The sequence below is a fragment of the Spinacia oleracea genome, chromosome 4 (genome assembly GCF_020520425.1).
Source record: "Spinacia oleracea cultivar Varoflay chromosome 4, BTI_SOV_V1, whole genome shotgun sequence".
Lineage (NCBI taxonomy): Eukaryota > Viridiplantae > Streptophyta > Magnoliopsida > Caryophyllales > Amaranthaceae > Spinacia > Spinacia oleracea.
This window is the reverse complement of record NC_079490.1, coordinates 181,980,622-182,002,835: the sequence shown is the minus strand read 5'-3', so window position 1 is coordinate 182,002,835 and position 22,214 is coordinate 181,980,622. Positions and strand designations below refer to the sequence as shown.

The following is a 22,214-nucleotide window of genomic DNA, read 5'->3' as shown; positions in this document are numbered from 1 at the left end:
AGATCTTAATTAAAAAAAATATTATGACTCTAAAGAAGAGTAAAAAATGAACAATTTCTATGTTAAACTCATTTTTTAATAAATAAATACATAACGAATTTAAAGTAATTTTTAGTTGTAATTTAAAATAAGATATTTCATTGTAATTTATTATATAGAATAAATCCAGATTTTCAAAGTAGTGTATTTGAGAGCATCAATACTAGATAACTCTTAGCCCCGTCTTAAGGAGAGAGAAAATCTAAGAGCTAACTCTTAGCGAATAAGATGTAACTCTTAGCTCCCTCTTATTTAGAGATTAATTATGACATCCTCTAAATAAGAGACAGCTCTTAGAAAATAAGAGGGGGTGAGGTGGAATATTGGGGGAGCATTGTGCTTATTTTTGATATTTTTGCATTAAAAATAAAATAAAAAAATAGGAAAAAGTTACCTAAGAGATAGTGTATAAGAGTTAGTTATTGGGGGCAAATAAGAGATAACTCTACAATTGATGCTCTGTAGGTTTCCTAAGCATCAATTATAATGCACTCTTAACCCACTATTGAAGAGAGAGAAATTTTAAGAGTGAGTTAACTCTTAGCTACCTCGGTTGATTAAGACATCTCTAAATAAGAGGTAACTCTTAGAAATAGGGGGTGAGGTGGATGATTGTTGGAGTATTATATTTGTTTTGGACATTTTTGTTAAAAAAAATAAAAATAAATACATGTAAAAGGTACTCCGTATTTAAAAGGGAGTAAATAAGATATAGTTATTTCTTGGGGTTTTTAATGGATAACTCTTATTAAGAGAGGGTGATGAGGTGGATAAAGAAAGAGATTAAGAGTGGGTAAATAAGAGTTACCCTTATAATTGATGCTCTAACAAGTTTAAAACACAGATTTGTAATTTTTATAATTAGTAGACAGTGGTGACAACTGCTGGGTGCCAATAACCCCAGAAAATTCTGACTCCCCCCAACGATCATATCATCCCGTTTATAAACCCTACAAACCCCCTTATTTTTCCACGAAATTCTCTCAGTTGACAACTGATTCTCCTATGCCATGGTACAACAAAACAATTGCTGGGTGCCAATAACCCCAGAAACCCCAGAAAAGCCGCGTTCGAGTATCGTTAATTTTAGCTATGGGACTTCAACCACCCGGTACGAACCCGGTCGTAATCTTCCTTGTACGGAGTTTCTTGCTGGTCCGGCTAATGGTGCATCCGTAATTGAGGAAAGTATGGAGAATCTTGTCGGATGGGCTAATGGTGCATCCGTAATTGGGGCGAGTACAGAGAATCTTGCAGGCTGGGCTAATGATCCAACTGTAATTGGAGCGAGTTCGGAGAATCTTGCCGGCTGGGCTAATTTTGCAAGTGTAATTGGAGTGACTACGGAGAGTCTTGTTGACTTGGTTAATGGTGCAAGTGCAATTGGGGCGAGTATGGCAGATAATTTTACCGGCTGGGCTAATGGTGGTGCAAGTGTAATTGGAGCGAGTACGGAGAATCTTGCTGGCTGGGCTAATGGTGGTGGAAGTGTAATTGGAGCGAGTACTGAGAATCTTGCTGGCTGGGCTAATGGTGGTGGAAGTGTAATTGGAGCGAATCAATTTGAATTTCAAAGTGATCCTAGCGCAAGCATTGCTCAGGAGCCTCTTCTTCGTAAGTACACACTATCCCTGTACAATTATTGTTTGAAACTACAGTTTAAGGTTTAATTTTATTCAACTAATTAATCATGATTTAGTAATAGTTATAAATCTTGTAAATTAATGATAGATTCATAGTCGACTGAGAAGACTTGCCTTAATTAATTACTAGTCTATAAAAACTAAAAATTGCCTTACCACAACTAATTATAATAAATAATATGCTAGAAAAATTGTTCAAAAAAGTTCATATAAGAAAAATTAGATATAATCTCTAGTTAAATTAGAAACTGGAAAAAGTGATTTCGGAAATTGATTGATTTTTTTTGGATTGCAACATTGAGCGTTGTTCCACCATTTGTTTTGGTTATGAATTAAAATAGAGAGAATTAAGGGGTTATGAATTAAAATGGAGAGAAATAAGGGATTTTGTCATCTTTTCCCAACTTATTAATATTAACAAACATAAGGGGTAATTGATTGACTTTTTGACTTTTTTTTTTTTAATTTCTTTTATTATTTTTGAGTCATTACTGTGGGTTAGTTTGCTATTAAGTATTTGTTATTTTTTTTTTTAATTCCTGACCCTGATTTTGGTGGGTTAAGTTAGCTGTAATACGTAATCTTTACTGTGATTAAGTTATTTTTTTATTTTTGTAGTTTTCTTATTTGTTTCCAACTTTTTCCCTCTATGACGTTATTTATTGTGGGTATTGACTAATTATTTTCCCTTTATGTTGTATTTAATACTTATTGATCCATAACTTATGGTTAGTAGGGGTATGTTAGTTTTTTCTATAGGGGCACCAAAAGTGTATTTACCAAAATACCAACACCTTTATAGAATAGAGATGAGTATTGACTACCTTTGGGATTTTATTTGGTCTTATGTGATGGAAGGAAGATATTGATACTAATTGATTGTTGCGGATTACTGAATAAGTGAATATTTGGAGTCTTTTCTCTTCGGATGCGAAATAGTTGTTTGTTTTTGGATCAAAGGATGTTAGCAGGTTTTGCTTTTGGTTTGTTTCGGGTCTGGTTGAATTCTTCACATTAATTTGTTAGGGCCCGTTCGGCATTATTGTCAGTTTTCTGTTTTCAAAAACAGGAAACTGATTTCAGTTTTGGTTTTAACTTTTTCAGTTTTAGGTTCCAATTAACTAAAACCAATACACAACTATTACTCCTATGTCATTTCTAGGCCCAAGCTTCACAACTATTACTCTTATGTCACAACTATTACTATTATGATTATTCCGTATTAATATATCATCATTATTGTTTTATTATATTTAAATATTTTAGGCTATAGTTTCAAAGATATGCTGATATTCAAGCTTCTGATAGTTTTCTGTATTAACGACAAAAGGGATGGATATACCTTCTGAGCTTTCTTGAATAGTCCCCTAGAATGGTCATCCCTATTTGATCCTCTAAAAGATTTAGCACTTTACAAATCAAAGAGGTCTAGCTTTTATCTGAAAAATCAGAAGCAATTGTATATGGACGTTTTGTCAAATACGGAGCATTTGCAGTTAAACCGATTACTCTCATAAGACTTCCAGTTCTAAATCAATAGGTCAATATGGCTTTTCTTAATTATGACCACTTACTATTTCAACAAAAAAAATCAACAATATAGAGCTTGACTTCCCTCTACTCAAACAATCCAGAACTTGGAACTGCTTCACACATTCAATCAGTAGTATACAATCTAATACTGCGATTTCGAATTAACTTTTATCTGTATGCAGTTTGGAAAGTAGTAATAAGACTAACAACCACTATTCACTAAAAATCTCTTCCTTCAAACATCCACACCAAAATAAAAAATAAAAAAAATTGACAAACCAATTCAAAACTCAAATAATCGACAACAACAATTGAAAAAAAAATTAAAGAACAAAGATGGACAGACAATTTAGACGAACAAACAAACTACCAAACCCAATTCATCAACAAAATTTCCAGTTCAAATAAACAAAAGGATGAAACAGTGGGGATGATTTCAAGGGGAACTAAAAAAGAAAAAAGGAAGAGGAAATTGAAGAAGATGAGAAGACCTCCATGGCTCCATACCAACTTGAACCTTGAATCCTGAGAATAGTTAGGCTATATACTACTATACTAGCCAATTTGAACCTTGAATCTTGAGAATAGTTAGGCTATGCCGGGAACCAAGATGGAGATTGGAGAGAAGGGGTGTACGCTTTGCGGGATAAAGCTGAAACGGAACTTACAAAACGACTTTTAGTGGTTTCTGATTTTCTGCTTTGGTTTTGTGAAAAAGCCTCAAAATTCGTTTTATTCAACACTATACCCGAACAGCCTTGTTTTTGTTTTTTTGATTAGAAAATGAAAAAACGAAAAACGGCAATGATGCCGAACACAGCCTTAGTTATCGAAGTTTTTTCGTTATTGTTCAAGAAATTCAGAAAGTGTGATAGTCTCTCAAGGTCAAATTCATGCTCGTCTTTTTGCTTTGCGGATCTTTCTTAGCGATGTATCCTAATTCACTCAAGTCAGCTAACTTGTACTCTCCCTCCTATTATTAAATTGGACGAACTTTTAAAGCCGAATGAGGTAGCTTAATTAATTACCACAGTCGGTTTCTGCCAAGTCTTCGGCCCGGTGGCTAAAACCGAGGGTATGTGTATTATTGTGTACAGTTTGTACGAGAACTCACATGTTCAAATACCCTCCCCCATATTGCCCTTATGACTCACATGGGCTTTTGGTGTTGTTTCTATATAAATAAAATGGTCCTCTAAGTCATCAAAAAAGAAAGAGGCCGGAGATTTGAGTGAGATTGTATTCATTTTCAAGTATCATATCACTAGATTCACTAGGCAGTTTCAAAGATCAAGTAGCTATTAATACTCCATATTTCTTGATCTGTGGTTGATTGTATATTTATTGACTTTTCCTTTTTTGTTTATAGTCGTTAGTAAATATTGTATAAACCAACAAATACATTGTACCTTTGATTTTTATAACTAACTTGATCATTATTTTATGATGCTTAATCAAGTTTTGCTATTCTGAACGTTGGCATTTATATTTAAGCAAATTACTACTAATAACAATCAACTAATCAAGTAAAATCGTATCAATGAGATTTTGCCTAGTGGTTGCTTGTATAGGTCACAGGTTTAAATTCCCCTTCCCCATTAATAATTTATATTACTCATTCGCATGCATAAAAGAAAATATGGAAAATCATGCTACAGTAATTTGGTGAAAGTCTGAAAAAATAACCAAATTAAAAGACAAGCAGAAATTTGAAGCATTTATGAAAACAATTTTTATCTTTAATTTCTTAACGAAGTTATTAAGGGTCCGTTCTTTATTGTTTTTTTTCTTCTTCTAGTATTCTGTTTTTTAGAAAACCAAAAACAAAAGTAAAAGGAGTTTCAGCTCTAAATTATAAACCAAAAACTGAAACTTACAGTGATATAAAATAGTTGAAATTAACATATATTTAAATCTTTTATGCTGGTCTTCCACTTCAATTTAGATTTTCTATTATATGTTATTTAATATTTTGGTTATATTTGTTCGTAGGTGAGGAGAAGAAATCAAAAAATAAAAGACAAAAAGTCGCAATGGATTTGAACAAGAAGCCTGGGGAGAAACGGAAATTCAAATATTTTTGGCCAAAAATTGATGATTCAAGGGCGCAGACCCCTAAGCCTAAAACTCCCAAGCAAGTGACACCCAAGGTTAAAACTCCCAAACAAGTGACTCCTAAGCCTAAAACTCCTAAAACTCCTAAAACTCCTAAGCCTAAAACTCCAAAGCCGGTAAAGAAGAAAGTGACGAAGAAAGATTTTGACGTATCTGAAATACTTGAAAGTATTCTTCCTGAAACAGAAGAGGCTAACATATCTGAAATACTTGAAAATGTTCTTCCTGAAGCTTCAAGCTGCAAAAGGGCCTTAAATTTTAAGGACATTAGTTTTGTTGAGGATGGAGGTGTCAAAGTTGTTGAAAAGCAAAGTTTTAATGATTTATCTTGTAATGGTGGTAATCAGAATGAAAAGTCGGAGAAAGATAAGAGTCAACGAACTTTGAAAGTCTATCGAAGGAGGAACAATAGTAAATGTCTGAATGAATGTAGAAAAATCGGGAATAATTTTCTTGATAGGTGTAAGAAAAAAAGAAAAGGGAGGAGTAACTTAATCACCAAGGGTAGTAGAATGATGTTATTACCAATGCAACTGAAGATCGATCGAGATTCATTTGATTGTATTTTTAGTTTATTATTTTCACGAATGAAGTTCAGGAAGAGAAAGAGATCGGCAAAGAAATTGGCACCGGTTAGCGATGTTGTGAAACAACCGGGTGACTTACACACAATATCTTGTTGCTCTCCTCCCGACCATATAAACATTCCACATTTACACAAAACAAGTAAGTTTAATTTAATACTTTTTTTTAGAAAGATAAAAATTTCTTACTAATGATTATGTTTATATGCATATTTTATTACAGGCTTTGAGAGAGATGAGGTGCTTGTAAATTTGGACCAAGGTGAAATTGGAAGTGATAGAAGTTTACGACTTGCTATTTGTTCGGTTTTACAAAGTAAAGAAAGTGAAACAAATTCTCCTTGCTCGACTTCAGAAAGTGAAAAAAGTAAAACAAAGTTAGCGAAGGAGAAGCCGCCAAAGGGTCCTACTAAACGCCAAGAGAAGAAAAAGATACGCCAGGAGAAGAAAAAGATTAAGAGTTGTTTGAAGAAGCTTAAAGGTAATGTTGTAAATTTGTATAAGTTTGTCAAAGTGGTATAAAAAACACGGACCACGATAAAAAAAAAACTCCGATGATTAGGATTTAAATTTTGCTATAGAGGAGAAAATACGGTTCTTGCACAATACGAACGTCTCATTCCTTAAGTAGCAATTTGGCTGTTATATTACTATAGTGATTAGGTTGGGACTAAGACTTTGTTGTTTTTGATGTAGCTTGGAATGGGAAATCAATGGAGCAGATTATAGACCCCCTTGTTGAATACTTTGAATCTTTGTCATTTTATGAAGACCTAGACTCAATTGAAAGACTGAGTATAATGGTAAAGGGAGAAAATAATTTAGCCCTTGTTGCTCAACAACCAAACAAAGAAGCGGATGGTACTGAAAAACCATTTGAAGAGACCGAAGAATTCTGTGAAGAAAGGGAAATTCTACAAGCAAAGATGAATAGATTCTATATGGTAATGACCAATTTGCAAGGTATTTCACTTGCTTTTTATAGTCTTTTATACGTATACGTACATACTCAGCACTCAACCCTCCCCAACTATGTAAAATATTACACTTTATCCGTTCCTTACAGATCTTCCCATTTGCGTTTCTCCTTTTTGACATACTGATTTGATTATTGCAACTGCATACACAACAATTATATCCTTTCATTATTCGTGTTCATTAGAACACTAAATTTTCAGGTTTTCATCTCATACAACATTACACTTTGATTATTACATTGGATATGATTAAGTCATTGTATATTCTTACATCAGTGAATAACAATCCACTAATAAAAGCTGTCCAGAGTTGGTATTAAAGTGCAGATACGTTTTATATTTGGCTGATTTTTGTAATTTGGCATTATTGAAACATCCTGATCCTCTGTTTCTAAGCATGCTAGTGTCTCAGTTGTAAATTGACTTGATGATCTCACAGGCGACTGTTAAGATGGGCCTAGGTACGGTATTATAGTTTAGCTTAATTGAAACTTTAGAGTTATGTAGTACTATGCATGTTGATGTAGGAGGAATTCAAGGAAACAAGAGCTCGGTAAATGAAAATTTACGAAGAAAAACTTAGCTCCAACTCCAAGTTTTATTCTTCAGTTACGCTTTGTTTGTATGATTACTACGGTTGTGGTTACTTGTAGACAATTACTGTAGAAAACCTTTCGGAATTATGTTATCGGTTTTCACTAATTAGTTGTGATGTTTTGTATATGTGCACCTGATAGGTCTTAAACTCTTAACCTCTAAATCGCCAAAATTGCAGGGCCTAAGGATTTTGTCAAGTGGAATGGTTCTGTTTTAGACTCGGTCGTTGGAGTCTTTCTTACGCAGAATGTATCAGATGTCCTCTCAAGGTATGATTTAAGTTCAAAACTTTTAAATTTTTGTTTCAAGTAAATAATTTACTCAGGCACTATAGTTGAGTTTATCACATTGTACCTAAGTGGTCAAGACGGTTTTGAAATCTTGGGAGGCCAATTTGCATTTGAGTTTGTCTCATTGCATATTTAATTTTATGATTGGTGCAGTAATGCGTATATGGAAGTGGCATCACGATATCCTATTAAACCACAAACCAATGAAGATGAGGATTGTGGTATAGATTCAGATATCTCAAGCAGCCAAGGGAGTACTGGGAGCACTTCATGCAGTACGAATGGCCCGATCATCGAGTATCCTGAAGAAGAAGTAGAAGAAAAAGAAGAAACCAAAGCAAGAGAGAAAGAATATGATACTGCTTTGAAGGATATGATAGCGTCCTTGCCTAATTTACCGGGACCGGGAAAAGAAAAGAAAGGCGAAGATGCAGAAAAGTTCGATTGGGAACCCGTACGACTTTATTTTCTAGGGAAGAGTACTGAAAGGAGTCCAGACACCCAAGATTCTGTAGATTGGGAAGCAGTAAGGAAAGCACCAGTTAAGGACATTGCTAAAGCCATTGAGCAAAGGGGCCAACATCGGATTATTGCTGGAAAAATACAGGTACGAATCATATTTTGTACGAGTATGAAATTTTTTATTGTTTGGAAAAAATTGATTCCGCTTCAGCAAAAAATCTGATGATTGTCATAAATACAGAGAACTCTTAACCGACTAGTCGATAAACATGGAACTATGGATCTTGAATGGCTACGTCAAGCCCCATTTGAAGTAGCAAAGTAAGTCAAGAATATCCCCTTCATTTTTTCCTTTTGCAATTTTATACATTTTTTTGTAGTTAAAATTTTAATATCCTTTCTTTGATTTTCAGGGCATATTTACTAAGCTTCTATGGACTTGGCATGAAAAGCGTTGAATGCTTACGACTCTTAACTCTTGGCCATGATGCCTTTCCCGTAAGATTCTAGATTTTCACTATTTCTCTTTTTCTTTTTTTCAGTAAGCAAGCAATATCATTTCTCAAAAGATCAACATCATACATCATGGGAAAGTAAAGGGGAGATAAACCATCTGGGATGGACACTAACCCAAAAAACATACAAGCCAAACCGGCAAAAACCAAGATACAACTCATGAACTAAAAGACTAAACTAGAGAGCATCAAACCAATCCAATCAGACTGAGACACTTTCTTACTCATAATACTCTTGACTCTAAGCCTAATGAATACTCTTCACAACAGAGTCCACTGTAGCTACCTTTTGCTCCCATAACGCTTTATTTCTCACAAACCAAACCATATAAACAGCAGCACTAATCGCAAGAACAACCACATTCTTCCGAAACTGAGATTTTCCTGTTCTTTTATTGATCCATCTCAGCAAAATATAAAAATCAGTAGTATTGGCATTAATGCCCAGCCAAGTCTTAATGCCTTGGATACATTGTTTACTAAACTCACAATTAAACAAGTGTTTATGAGTTTCTATTTCTCTGTCACAAATTACACAATTTTCAGAATCACCAATGTGTAATTTGAACAGTCTTTGCCTTGTTTGCAACCTCTCCAGCATTGCTAGCTAAAGGATGAAACGATGCTTTGGCAAAGAGTAGGGATGTCAATGGGGCGGGGCGGATGCGGATGTAGGTCCCTCCATCCCCATCCCCACCTAAAATTTTCATCTCCATCCCCGCCCCATCACCCATGGCGGGTACAAAATTCATCCCCATCCCCGCCCCCGCCCCAACGGGTATAAACTAAAATCCATCCCCGCCCCACCACCCAACTGGGTATCCATCCCCGTCTTATCCCCGCCTCATACCCGCGCCAGTACCCGCCAAATTTTTCTTATTTAGCAAACATTTTCCATGTATACGGAGTAATGAAAGTTAACATTCGAAAAAAAATACCGTATGACTAAAGTAACATATATAATCGGAAAAAAAAAATGTCATAACAAAAAAAATCTCACCTAAATTCATATTATCACCTAAACATGCAAATAAATCCAAACTCAACCCATCACCCATGGCGGGTATGAAGCGGGGCGAGTGGGTATGGGGCGGGGCGGGCGGGGATGGGGCGGGTTCCACACAAAATCCACACCCGCCCCATCACCCATGGCGGGTACGATTTTTATACCCATCCCCGCCCCATCACCCGCCAAACCTACCTCCATCCCCGCCTACTTGGGGCGGATGCGGGTCGGGTCTCCTGCGAAACCCGCCCCACTGACATCCCTAGCAAAGAGAGTCTATTAAAGTGCTCCAAGAAACCTTCTGCCCATGTCCTAGTAATTGTGTATAAACTTTTGCAGTGCTGAACTTAGGCACTGTCAACCAATTATTATTTTGCAAAGCCAATCGCAGATCATTCTTAGCCTTGCAAATACTCTTCCAAGCCCAACTAGAACCACTAGGAGCCTGGTACTCTGTCCATTCAGCCCCTTTAATGTATACAACATTCACCCACTTAACCCACAGGTTGTCAGCTTTTTGAGCTATGTTCCAACCTTGCTTCCCCATGGCTGCTTTATTCCACATAACCACATTCCTTATGCCTAGGCCACCGTTCTTCTTAGGCTCACAAACTTTATCCCAAGCAACATACCCTGGTTCTGGGCTATTAAAAACACCAGACCACAAAAAAGATCTACATATAGCATTAATTTTCTTTAAAACCATCTTAGGTAAAATGAAAATCTGGCACCAGTAGGCATTTATGCTCATCAACACAGAATTGATGAGTAGTAAACGCCTGTAAAAGAAAGATGTCTAGTACTCCATACTTTAATTCTTGCAATCATCTTCTCTATCAACTTCTCACAGTCAATTGCATTGAGCTTCTTTGCACTCACAGGCACCCCTAAGTATCTAAAAGGCAAGGAACCAAGACTGAAACCAGAAGCTTCAACAATGTTATCCACATCTCCCGGCTCCATACCACAACAATAAACAACAGATTTCTCGCAATTGGCATACATGCTACTTGTATAGGAAAACAATTTGAGTCCTTTCAAAAGCATGTTTACAGGAGTAGGATCACCCTTACTAAACAAAATCAAATCATCGGCAAAGCAAAGATGATTTTGTTTAAGAGATTTGCACCTTGAGTGAAACTTGAAATCATTTTGATTCCCAATGTAAGTCATAATTCTGCTTAGGTACTCCATAAGGGAGATATTGGATCCCCTTGTCTTAGACCTCTGTGCGATTGGAAGAACCCAGTAGGCACTCTGTTAAGCATAAGAGTGAAACCTGGACTCTCAACACAAGTCATGACCAGATTTGTGAAGAACAAAGGGAAACCAAGACCGAACAACATTTCTCTAAGGAAACCCCATTCAACTCTGTACATCAACTTTGAACATGCAGCAACTAATTCTTTGACTCTTCTTGTATATCTTCACTAAATCCTAACAAATGAGGACATTGTGCAAAATGCTTATGCCGGCCAAAAAAGTCCCTTGATTATCAGAAATGACCCCCGGGAGAACCAATCTAAGCTTCTCAAACATAAGCTTTGTGATGCATTTGTAGATCACAGCACAACATGATATTGGTCTGAAGTCCCCTACATTGTTAGGACACTCCACTTTAGGAATCAATCACTGAGGTGAGTCAGGTGACATTAAGCTCCTTGAGAATTTTTCCAGTCTTGAAGAAATCCAGAACAGCTTCAGAGATTTCTGATCCTATTATGTCCCAGGATTCTTTAAAAAAGAAGCTATTATACCCTAGACCCGGGGACTTGTCATCGGGAATAGAGAAAATAACCCTTTTCACATCCGCGTGTGTGAAATTACAGTCCAACAGAGCGATATTATCAGCAGAAAGTCGAGGACCTTGATTCATAATTTCTTCTTTTACTCCACTTCTACTTTCCATACAACTCCCTAAAAGAGTGATAAAAATCATGGAAGGCCTGTTGAACCTCATTAGGACTATTAGCCCAATTCCGAGCACCATTATGGACGGCATGCACTCCTACTTTTAATACTCTGGTGGAAGGCTCCAGGACATAAGCTAAGGTACAAAGCCCCCATATTAGCAGCTTTGACCCTCGTCTCCAGGAGACTGAATAACTGAATGTTGTGAGCGTGAATAAATTTTTCACCTCACCGTGTTTAACCTTGTTATTCAATCCCCTGACATTCCATACAAGGATGTTATCCGTGATGATCAGGGAAATTCAATCCCTGGATCACATGGTTTCCAGTACCTCGTACTTCATAAAAGATGTCTTCAACAGTTGAGTTTTGGAGAGCCTCGAACTGATTAGCTATAGGAGTGTTGTAGATTGAGAAGGTTGCATTGACCCAACAACCCTTTGGAACCCCTCATCAACAGGTGTCTCGACATTTCCAATTACATAGTAGTTGCTGGTACGTGTACGTGTGTTGGTTCGACATTCCCAGCTGTTGATACCGGCGCTTGTTGCTGCAGCATGGGTGGAAGTCGTGGAACCTGGGCATGAAGTTGGGCATGAAGTTGACCCACTGCAGCCTTCGCCCTCCATACCCTTTTACCAGTTTTCCTCACACATTGATCCATAGCATGTCCATATCCCTTACATTTTTCACAATGCAAAGGTTTCCATTCGAAGTGAACAGGCTGCTCAATCAGTACTCCCTTCTCATTAATAAATCTAATAAGTTCAGGGAGTTTCTGATTCAGCTTAACCTCGATTAATACCCTTGCATATTGAAGCTTATCTTTCTTCATAGTTGCCTGATCCATTTTCAGTGCTTTCCCAATCAACCCAGAAATCTTAAACAAACTCTTCTTCCCCCAATATTTAGGAACAGATTTCACGTCATCCTTTTTTCAAATCCATCAAAGAATTGACAGCCAGAATTCAAAACTTTATCCCTATTCTCAAGTGTTGTTAATCTGATTATTTATCGACCTTTCCCAACAATTGCTACTTTGCAATACCCAGATTCCCCCAAATTCGATGGACAAACCCATCCATAATATGCAAAGGTGGATTTGCTCCTAAAATAAAGCATACAATTGATGATTCATTCAAGTTCACTTTGAATATCCTCAAGATCAATTTTGATCTAATCGTCATTTCCATCAGTGTTACTATCCAAGACAATATTATTGCCATTAGAAGTGGAATTCTGTAAGTTTGAATTAACATTGCTATTCAATACATTTAACCAATTCGAAAAATTTGTTCTAGCAGCAGCTTATTCTTGCAAGTGAATTAAAGAAGCGTGAGGAGAGATAATTTTACCTTCTCCAAAATCTGGGTCTATTTGACTATCCCTCAATTCCCGCTGAACCATTGATCCCTTGCTTTTCTTTGAGTGCGATGATGGTGCGTGGACATTTCCTTTCCCATTCGCATTCGAGACCGCTATCCTTTGAGACCTTCAAGCTCCAGCCATGGCGCCTAGCGCAGGATAAGAACAGGCCCTTATCGTGCGCCTAGAGAGCTTTTAGAATCTCGATTTGCACTATTTCATTTCTAGCAAGTAGGTTCTAATACATATTTTCGAGTTTTAAGGTACATTCTTCAAAGAATGTTATAAAGTTGAGATTTTTATGGAAAATAAAACAAAAATTTATCTAGTTTAATAACTTAGAATTTCAATAACAATTGCATTTCAAAGATCGATTCTAATCCTTCTGACCTATTCTGACTTTTTCATACCAGGTTGATGTAAATATTAGTCGAATTGCGGTACGTTTAGGTTGGATTCCCCTCGGAACATTGCCTAAAGATACTCCCTTTCATCTTCTTGAAAAGTAATGTATACTCAACTATTCTGTTTCATAATTTGGATGGAAGGACTAGCTGAAAATTTCCTAACTTTGATAGTCAATTAGTGTAGGTACCCGTTAGAAGACGCTATTCAGGAGTATCTTTGGTCCAGAATATGCAATATGGAGCGGAAAAAATTGTACAGTTTCAACTTATATCTCAATGTCATTACTTATCAAATAATTGATTTTATAAATCTTATGCAATAACTCCAATGTTTATTTGGTACAGGTATAAAATTCATTATCAGTTGATCACATTCGGAAAGGTACTTTCTTTCGGAACTATATTTTTACCCTACAACCAATGTTATTTTGTTATTCAGTTGCTTGCAAGTTAGAAGCACATGCGCAAAGAAATAATGTTGGTTGCTAGAAAATTACCCCTTTTCTTTTTCTTTTGGGGGGGGGGGGGGGGGGGGGGGGGGGGAATCTCTTTATATTTACACATTTCTATTGATAATTTTCTGTTGAGTTTGACATTTTTTACTGTATTAACCATATAATTACAAAATGTTACTGTGTTTTAGATTTTTTGCACGAAGAAAAATCCCAATTGTAGAGCATGTCCATTCAAGAACGAATGCAAATACTATCAAAGTGTTGTAGAGAGGTTAGCGGCATGCCTAATACTACCCCTTACCACTTATTCCTTTATGTGAAATTTTTTGCTTATAAATCTATTTTTTTATATAATGATTTTTGCGATGATGGCGTTGAACACAAATTTGAATTACTAATATTAATTTAGATAAGAAAACATGATGATATCCCACATAGTTGTTTAATTTAACCACTGATAAAATAATAATGATAATGGTGATGATGATGTAGAGAGCAGTAGTAGTGGCGCAGATGGCGGTGATCGGTGTGGTCACGGTGATTTATGTGGCGGGGATAGGAGAGCAATATCATCTGTGTGTCAGTAGATTTAATAATTTTATCCCATAAATGTTATGAGTTGCATTGTATTCTTCCTCAAGAAATGGGGTTTGGGCAATGTTTAGCAGCCTGGCAGGGATGCGAGTGGCAGCAGCCAGCAGGAACATTGAAAAAACCAAACAAAATTTAATCGGAAGGCACAGTCTAACCTAAGAAGTTAGACTTCATAGGAATTGCAAAGTATGTGAGTTGTTTGGTTGACATAAAAAAACATAGGCAGTTGGACTTCATAGGAATTGCAAAGTTAGGATTATTCTTGGTCAATCAATAGGTAGGACTAGCCAAAGAAGGGCGAGTATATATCTGTTTATAAAGTACTGTCATAATTAGTAATGTGTAATTCATAATATGTTGCCTGTATTTAACATTTTTGTATTTTATTTTTTATGAATGCAGTACAAGAATGAAACATCCTCGGTTGACGTGGACTCAAAATAAAGAGATATTAAGGTTGAAGAAGGGTTCTAAAAAGAATAAGAACATCCAAAATCCATTTGACGTCAAGAAAGAGTCTTTGTTTTTAGCATCCAGTTCTAATTCATCACCAGACATGTCAATATCTTTCCCGATGTTAAATCGGACCTTCTCTCAAAAACGTGATTGTAGCCCTATCATTGAGTTTCCTGCCTCTCCAAAGAGGGTTGAAGAACCCGAGCTACCTGAGATTGAAGATTCATTATTAAACAATACTAATGAGGCCGATGAGGAAATTATAGAAGTTGATATTGGTACTCAAGAGTTCAAGCAAACATTCAAGGATCAAAATGAAAAGGAAAGTGTAACACTACCTCATAGTGATGATTTGTCAAGAGCTTTGGCTATCATATCTCAAGACGATTATATTCCTCTACCAAAGCACATTAATCCTATTCGATTGAGGACAGAACATCAAGTGTAAGTTTTCGCCCTTTTATGACTACAATATAAAATTAAGCTAGTTAATAAATGATTTGTATTTATTATTGAAGATAAGTTGTATTTATACTCTGCAGGTACGAGTTGCCGCATAATCATCTTCTTTTGAAAGATGTATGTAATTCCTTAACTAGTCGATTATCTTATACCACCATGCCTAACTTGGAAAAGACTTTTATTAATTACTTCGTACTTTGTTATATATAATTGATGTGATTTATATATAATATAATATATTTTTTGAGGGATGATGTGATGTGATTTATATTATTGTTGCAGTTTGAGCCACAACGAGGGGGAATACCCTATCTTCTCGCCATATGGACGACACCAGGTAATAAATTACATAGTATTCCCTCCATGTTTTTCTTGGGAGCTACGTATTAAGAATTACTACGTATGAAGTTATGATGAAATGTGTGATATCAATTTATTTTTCGATTCATTATGAATTGTTATCTATATAATGTTACATGCATTATTGATATGAGGCAAAACTATGTTCATACGAAGGTGTATTAATTTAATAATACTTCGTACAACTTAGATTTGCTAAGTAAGAATTAGATTTATTTATCCAACCCCATCATTTAACAGATTCAGATGAAAAGCATGGTAATACTCTGGAATCCGTCAAAGGAACATTTTTGGTAAGTATTCTAAACGAAAGAAAAGGAAAATTATTTATGTTATTTCTGTACTGTAAGATAATTACAGATTGCAAATTAAATTTGATTTACAGATACCTGTTCGAACAGCAATGAAGGAATCCTTTCCACTCAATGGTACCTATTTTCAAGTTAATGAGGTAAGTAAAAATATAAAAATAATTTCGAGTGCGTACTATTCGCATAAAAATGTGTATTATATTGTTTAACTAGGTTAGCAGACTTAGCACAGAAGTTGTAAAAGTTTGTTTAATTACATCCATTTTAATACTCCGTATGTACTCTCCTCTTTTGATTAGCAAATACAACTTTATAAACTTAAATAAGTAGCCATGAAAACAAACCATTATTTCGGCGGGTTTTTGTTTTTGTAATAGTTATTCCATCAATGGTTTGTTACAGGTTTTTGCTGATTATCAAACTAGTGAATGTCCAATTGATGTTCCTACAAGTTGGATATGGATGCAACAGAGACGAACTTTATATTGTGGGTATGGCACATCGTCAATATGTAAAGGTAAGGAAAATAGTTGTGTTTAGTTGTGTTGTCCGAAAAAATGTTTTATACGTAGAATGTAACAGTAACACCATTGTGATTGACTTTTACGTAGTACTGTAGTATTAACCAAGCTTATGGTTGTATTATGTGTAAAATTAGGTTTAACTACGGCGGAAATTCAACGTTGTTGTTGGGAAGGTATCCGATTATATTTTGTTTTATGTATTAATTATTATATTAATGATTTTTGCTTTTACATATTTTTTTTGTTTTTACATGTTATTATTTAGGTTATGTATGTACAAGGGCTTTTGATCGTAAAAGCCGTGCACCAAAGCCACTATCGTCTAGATTCCATAACCGTCCTCAAGTGAAGGGAAAGTCGCAAGAGGAAGAGGAAGAATAGATATGCGTTTGGATTGTCATGATGATTGATGGTGTATTTCTCTTAGGGCTTGTTATGTTCATATCAACGGTATTGGTTGTGTATTCTCTCCATCTTTTTTTTACTTACAGAGTACTCCACTTATTAGTGTTCTATTCTTTATTGTATAAAAGATTAATTTTTGTATTTATCACTTTAGTGTTAAATAATCTCAAATTGAGAGAGTTGATTGAAATTTTGAAATAAGAGGAAGGAAATTTTGATTTACTATCCAACAATTCAAATAATAACTAATAGGAAAAGATTTGATCTTGTCTAGCTCAATAATTCTTCAATTGATACAACAAGTGTTCTTCATAATTCTCTCGTCGACGATGAAACCAAACTCTTGTTTAAACAAGAAATAAGAGAAATCTAGACCGACTATATCTATTGGTAGCATTAGCAATAACTTATCTCAAAAAAAAAAAGAAAAAAAATTACCAATAACTTTTTTTTTTGACAAGTAAGAGAGATTTTAAACAACTATTACAAACTAGGCTTGCTAAGGAGAGAGGACAAACCTTCTAGGAAGACCCCCACCTCCAAAGCAAAACCAACAAAAGCTCACAAGAGCAAACATACCAACACCATTACAGAAAATGCAACCTATCCCCATCTCTAGTGTTCACTTTTTAACCTATGATGTTCTTAATCCTATGCCTAATACTAAACTGAATATAGTCGATACTACTGTCTATAGAAGGAACAAAGAGGTCCTAGATGGTCGAGTTCCTTGCTTTCCAAACTTGATAAACCACTCCAGCAACAACTGCATAGGACACTCTTTTCCTGAAGGTTCCTTTACGGTACATGTGAATCCAGTTAAGTAACATGAACAGGTTGGTTCTATGGGTGTGGAACCCCAACAACTGGAGAACATTCTTGCAGCATTTAGTGTTGTATTGACAGGAGAAAAACAAGTGAGAGCTAGTCTCATGATGCAGGCAGAAAAGGGCACAAAGATCATCACCAGTTACCCCATATTGATGCAGCCTAGCTTTGGTTTTCAGTCTATCTTGGAGAGCCAACCACAAGGTGATCCTGTGTTTGGGAGTTGTATACCACAAAAGTTAAACAACTTCACTCACATCACAAAGAGCACATGAAATCTCAACAAAGGAGCCTTCAATCAAATTCACATCATCAACTTCACTAATATTCTGGGATTCATCAAAAACCACCAAATTAGGTGCATCACTCTCAATGACATCCTCAATAGAGCTATCACATCCCAAATGACCCAAATCTTTCTCAAAATCCAACGGGCAATCATCAATGGGGTGAAAGTCACTTTCGCTCAAGGGAGGAGGGGTGGGAGAAAAAGGAACAACCTCAAAGTTCAATACCTCACCCTTTTCAACATCATTCCTTTCACTAAATCGATCTTCATCCTTAGCATAATATGAATTATAATCATCATCATCATCAATAACATTGCAACACATAAATTGATTAATGGCTCGGTCAATGTCATCGATTTGAGCTTTAGGAGATTCCGAATAAGATTTTGAAAATTCACAATGCAAGGAGTTTTGAAAATCCACATGGGGGGAACGGTTGTCATCAAGTTCATGAGCATTAACATTGGAAACATGAGGAAAATCATTTACATTCATGCAAGGATGCGAAAAGTCGTGAGAGTGAGCATGAGTGTCAAAATATTGAACTCTAGCAAACCACGAAAAGAAAGGCATGACATCTCTCCAATGCATGTTTTGAAGCTCTCCATTACAATTGGATTGAAGAATCTCAAACATTTTCCTATTCACACCGTTATATATGACATTACAAGGGTACCATGCCGTTAAACCATTAAGAGTTCAATGGGTGCGACGATATCCAATCACCACATTCACTCTATTATAATACATCCAAAATGGTTCATGAACACCTTGAGGAAATGAGAACACTCTTGACATTTTTTTTTTGAAAATGAAAAGAAAAAGAAAAAGAACTAGAATAGTGAACTAGAAAGAAAAATCAAACAATGATGCCATTCCCCGGCAACGGCGCCATTTTGATGAGTCGATTTCCGGTCGTTGACGGATACCGCTCAATCAAACAAAATTTATAAACTCCTAAACTAACCGACTATATTGGCTATAGTGGTAAGCATAGGGATCGTCTCAAGAGAATAGATACATTTGACTTTTCAAACTATTTGCATTCACAAGCTACCTCAAACGGAAATGTAAGTATGTATGTATGATTCTATTGAAATCAAAAAAGAATATGAAATATGAACAAGTAAAGAAACTCTAGAGATTTCGGGAATTGGCAATGGAATTTGAATTGGGAGTTCCGAAGATCCTAAATGCTCATGATATGCAATGACTAATGAATGAATGCAATGACCAATTTGTGGCTTCGACGAGCACTACTCAACCAATCCTAATCTAGCTCTTGCTACAATTAAGACTCGAAGAGGAAATTATGAACGAAAAATCAAGCCAAAGTAATGCAAGCAACGAATCACGCTCTCGCGCCAATTCGAAGCCAAACACTCCAATATTCTAGCAATTTAGGTTAGCTAATCCTAAACTAACTAGACATGGAATCAAACATCAATTAATCCATTTAATCACAAAATCATTCACAAAATTATCAACAAAATTATCTCCAAAAATCTCTAATTCTAATCCAAGGCTTCAACCCAAATCTCTAGACTATGAACTATTCAATAGGCATGATTATGACTAAGATTAAACTAAAACTAATCCTAATCATGAAAGTAATTGCAACAATGAAACTAATTGAATCACAAAATTCAGAAAATTCAAAGATCAAAATTGAGGGGAAAATCAACAACATTCACAATATAAAACTAATTCTAAAATTCAATAATGAAATCAAGCATGAACGAAATTAATGAAGCAATTAAAGAATGAAAGAAAAAATTAAAGAGAAGAGTAAGAATTATACCTTGAATTATCGAAATTGGACCAAAATTGAAGAACAAGAAAATTGAAGAACTAAACTCAAACTAAAGAGAAGATAATCTGAAAATTATGTTTGAATTAACTAAGAAATCGAAAATTTAAGCTAAGAATCCTAAGTTCTATCCTCTAATCTAAGCTCTAACCTATTTCTCTCTCTAGGCCTAAAACTAATTTGAGAAACTAATTCTAAGTATGAAAATCTCCGTCCTCGAATAATGCTGCAATTTCTCTTTTAAATGACACTTCCGCGTAGCCATGCGACCGCACAAGGGTCCGTGCGCCCACACAGGCAGGCATGTGCGCTTGCACAACAATCCATGCGCTCGGGTAACAAAAAACAACAGCTACTGAAGTCGTGTGCGCTCGGGTAACAGACTGCGCTCGCACTGTCAAGGCTGTGCGAACGCACAACAGAACTGTGCGCCCACAATGCCTGCAGTTCTGCACAATTGCTGTTGTTCTTTCCGTGTTGCTTCCGCTCGTGATGGAGCTGTTGTTTACGTGTAATGTTGCAGGGCTGTAGCTGCTATTTGCTTGCTCTTGAGTTGCTACTGTTTAGGCACTGCAAGTCTCATATTGAAGAGCCCACGAGGCTGCTGCAATGGCTCGTGTACAACAGCTTATGGACTGCTTGTAATGGCTCCTGTACAACAGCTTATGGACTGCTTGTTGCATCTATTGTTGTTCGTGTGCAGTAGCTGGTCTGCAAGGTTGATGGGCAGCAACTATGCTTGCCTCGCTGCACATTTGCAAAGTGTCGTATGGCAAATTAGTAAATCGTAAAGCACGTTACTAAAGGTATAAAGTCATATTATTAATTCGTTTAACAATTTTACAAATCGTAAAACATATTACTCGTCGACAAGCATAATGACACATTATTTAACACGTTAATACTCAAAACGATCCTTACGCAATGAAAATGAGCACAAAGAGCACGATTAGAGCAAAAACGACTAAAATATACGCAAGACGAGAATGTAACACCCCGACAATTCTCTCTTTTCTAAAATAACTTTTTAACATAAAACGTAGAGAATTATCAAGACATTATCGCCCGTGTGAAAACGTAACGGCTTATTCTGAATTTTGCAGCGGAAAACATAAAACTAACTTTAGGTTTATAATTAATCGATTACAGGTTTAATCCCAAAAACCAACCAACGAATATAAGGAACTATAAATAGTACGACAAGTCTAAATTCCAAATTAACAAACCAGCTCACTTAGCAAAACAAAACTAAATACAAGCTCTCTAATCCCGATCCCCATGATGCATCATCTTCAAACCTGTAGATGGGCAATACTTATTGATCCTTAGAGACTGCTCACCAAAGATGGGTCATCACAGGATCAATAAGGCATAGCCATGATCAACACACACAAACAAAGCACGTAATCAGCAAAGCTGAATACTACATACTAAAACAAAAACAATCCTAACATGATATTATTAAACGAACAACCCTAACATGATACTAATGAAACATAAGCAAGGAAAACCTAAACATATTGACTTGAAAGCTATACTTGACTGGACTAGACTTTTGTATCATTAACATTACTTTAATTGAAATAGTCAATGGACCGAGTTGCTACTAGAAACTTCTTCTTCTTCACTAAGGAAGACGAGGTACGGGCGCGACTCCGTAAACCCCAATGACCTGCGATATCGAGGGACTTTTGAATAAAATAGAACCGGTGATCAATCCGGCCCCAGAAAAAGCCATAGGCGACCCATGACCCCAACTCCTGATTGTCCGTCACTTTAGACGTGCACAGACTAAAGCTATTGTTCTTCAGTTTCACTTTACAAGATTTACAAATTAATCTCTGTTGTGACTCAACAATCATACAAACAACATTTATTCACGACTGTTTTTATCTTGGAATTAAGTAAGTGATCACAAGGGTATCAATCAAGACTCATTCCAATTAAATCCAACCTTTCCTTTAATACTGATCAACCCCTCTATATGGGTATAAGGTTTCAACTTACTAAACAAGGTCCTCGGCCCTCATAAAGTAGTGAAAAGCTAAAAGGGAACAATGAACAATGGATTTGAATCAATATATATATATATATATATATATATATATATATATATATATATATATATATATATATATATATATATATATATATATATATATATATATATATATTATATATATATATATATATATATATATATATTATATATATATATAATATATATATAATAATCTAATGTTCCCAACTAACATGTTCGCATCAATCATCTACT

At 35.7% G+C, this 22,214-nt stretch overlaps 1 protein-coding gene across 1 annotated transcript; it reads left to right on the top strand.

Moving 5' to 3' along the window:
* The first annotated feature begins 909 nt into the window (after nucleotides 1-909).
* Nucleotides 910-17,236, top strand: LOC110790172 (uncharacterized). The gene is made up of 20 exons (XM_056843148.1): nucleotides 910-1,653; nucleotides 5,208-6,056; nucleotides 6,138-6,395; nucleotides 6,611-6,877; nucleotides 7,667-7,757; nucleotides 7,932-8,385; nucleotides 8,482-8,561; nucleotides 8,654-8,738; nucleotides 13,451-13,542; nucleotides 13,629-13,697; nucleotides 13,790-13,826; nucleotides 14,088-14,170; nucleotides 14,896-15,393; nucleotides 15,492-15,528; nucleotides 15,694-15,748; nucleotides 16,012-16,064; nucleotides 16,157-16,222; nucleotides 16,485-16,599; nucleotides 16,741-16,779; nucleotides 16,872-17,236. Exons 1-20 carry the CDS (start codon nucleotides 1,050-1,052, stop codon nucleotides 16,985-16,987), a joined length of 3,948 nt encoding a protein of 1,315 aa, XP_056699126.1. The 5' UTR covers nucleotides 910-1,049; the 3' UTR covers nucleotides 16,988-17,236.
* Nucleotides 17,237-22,214: the final 4,978 nt, after the last annotated feature.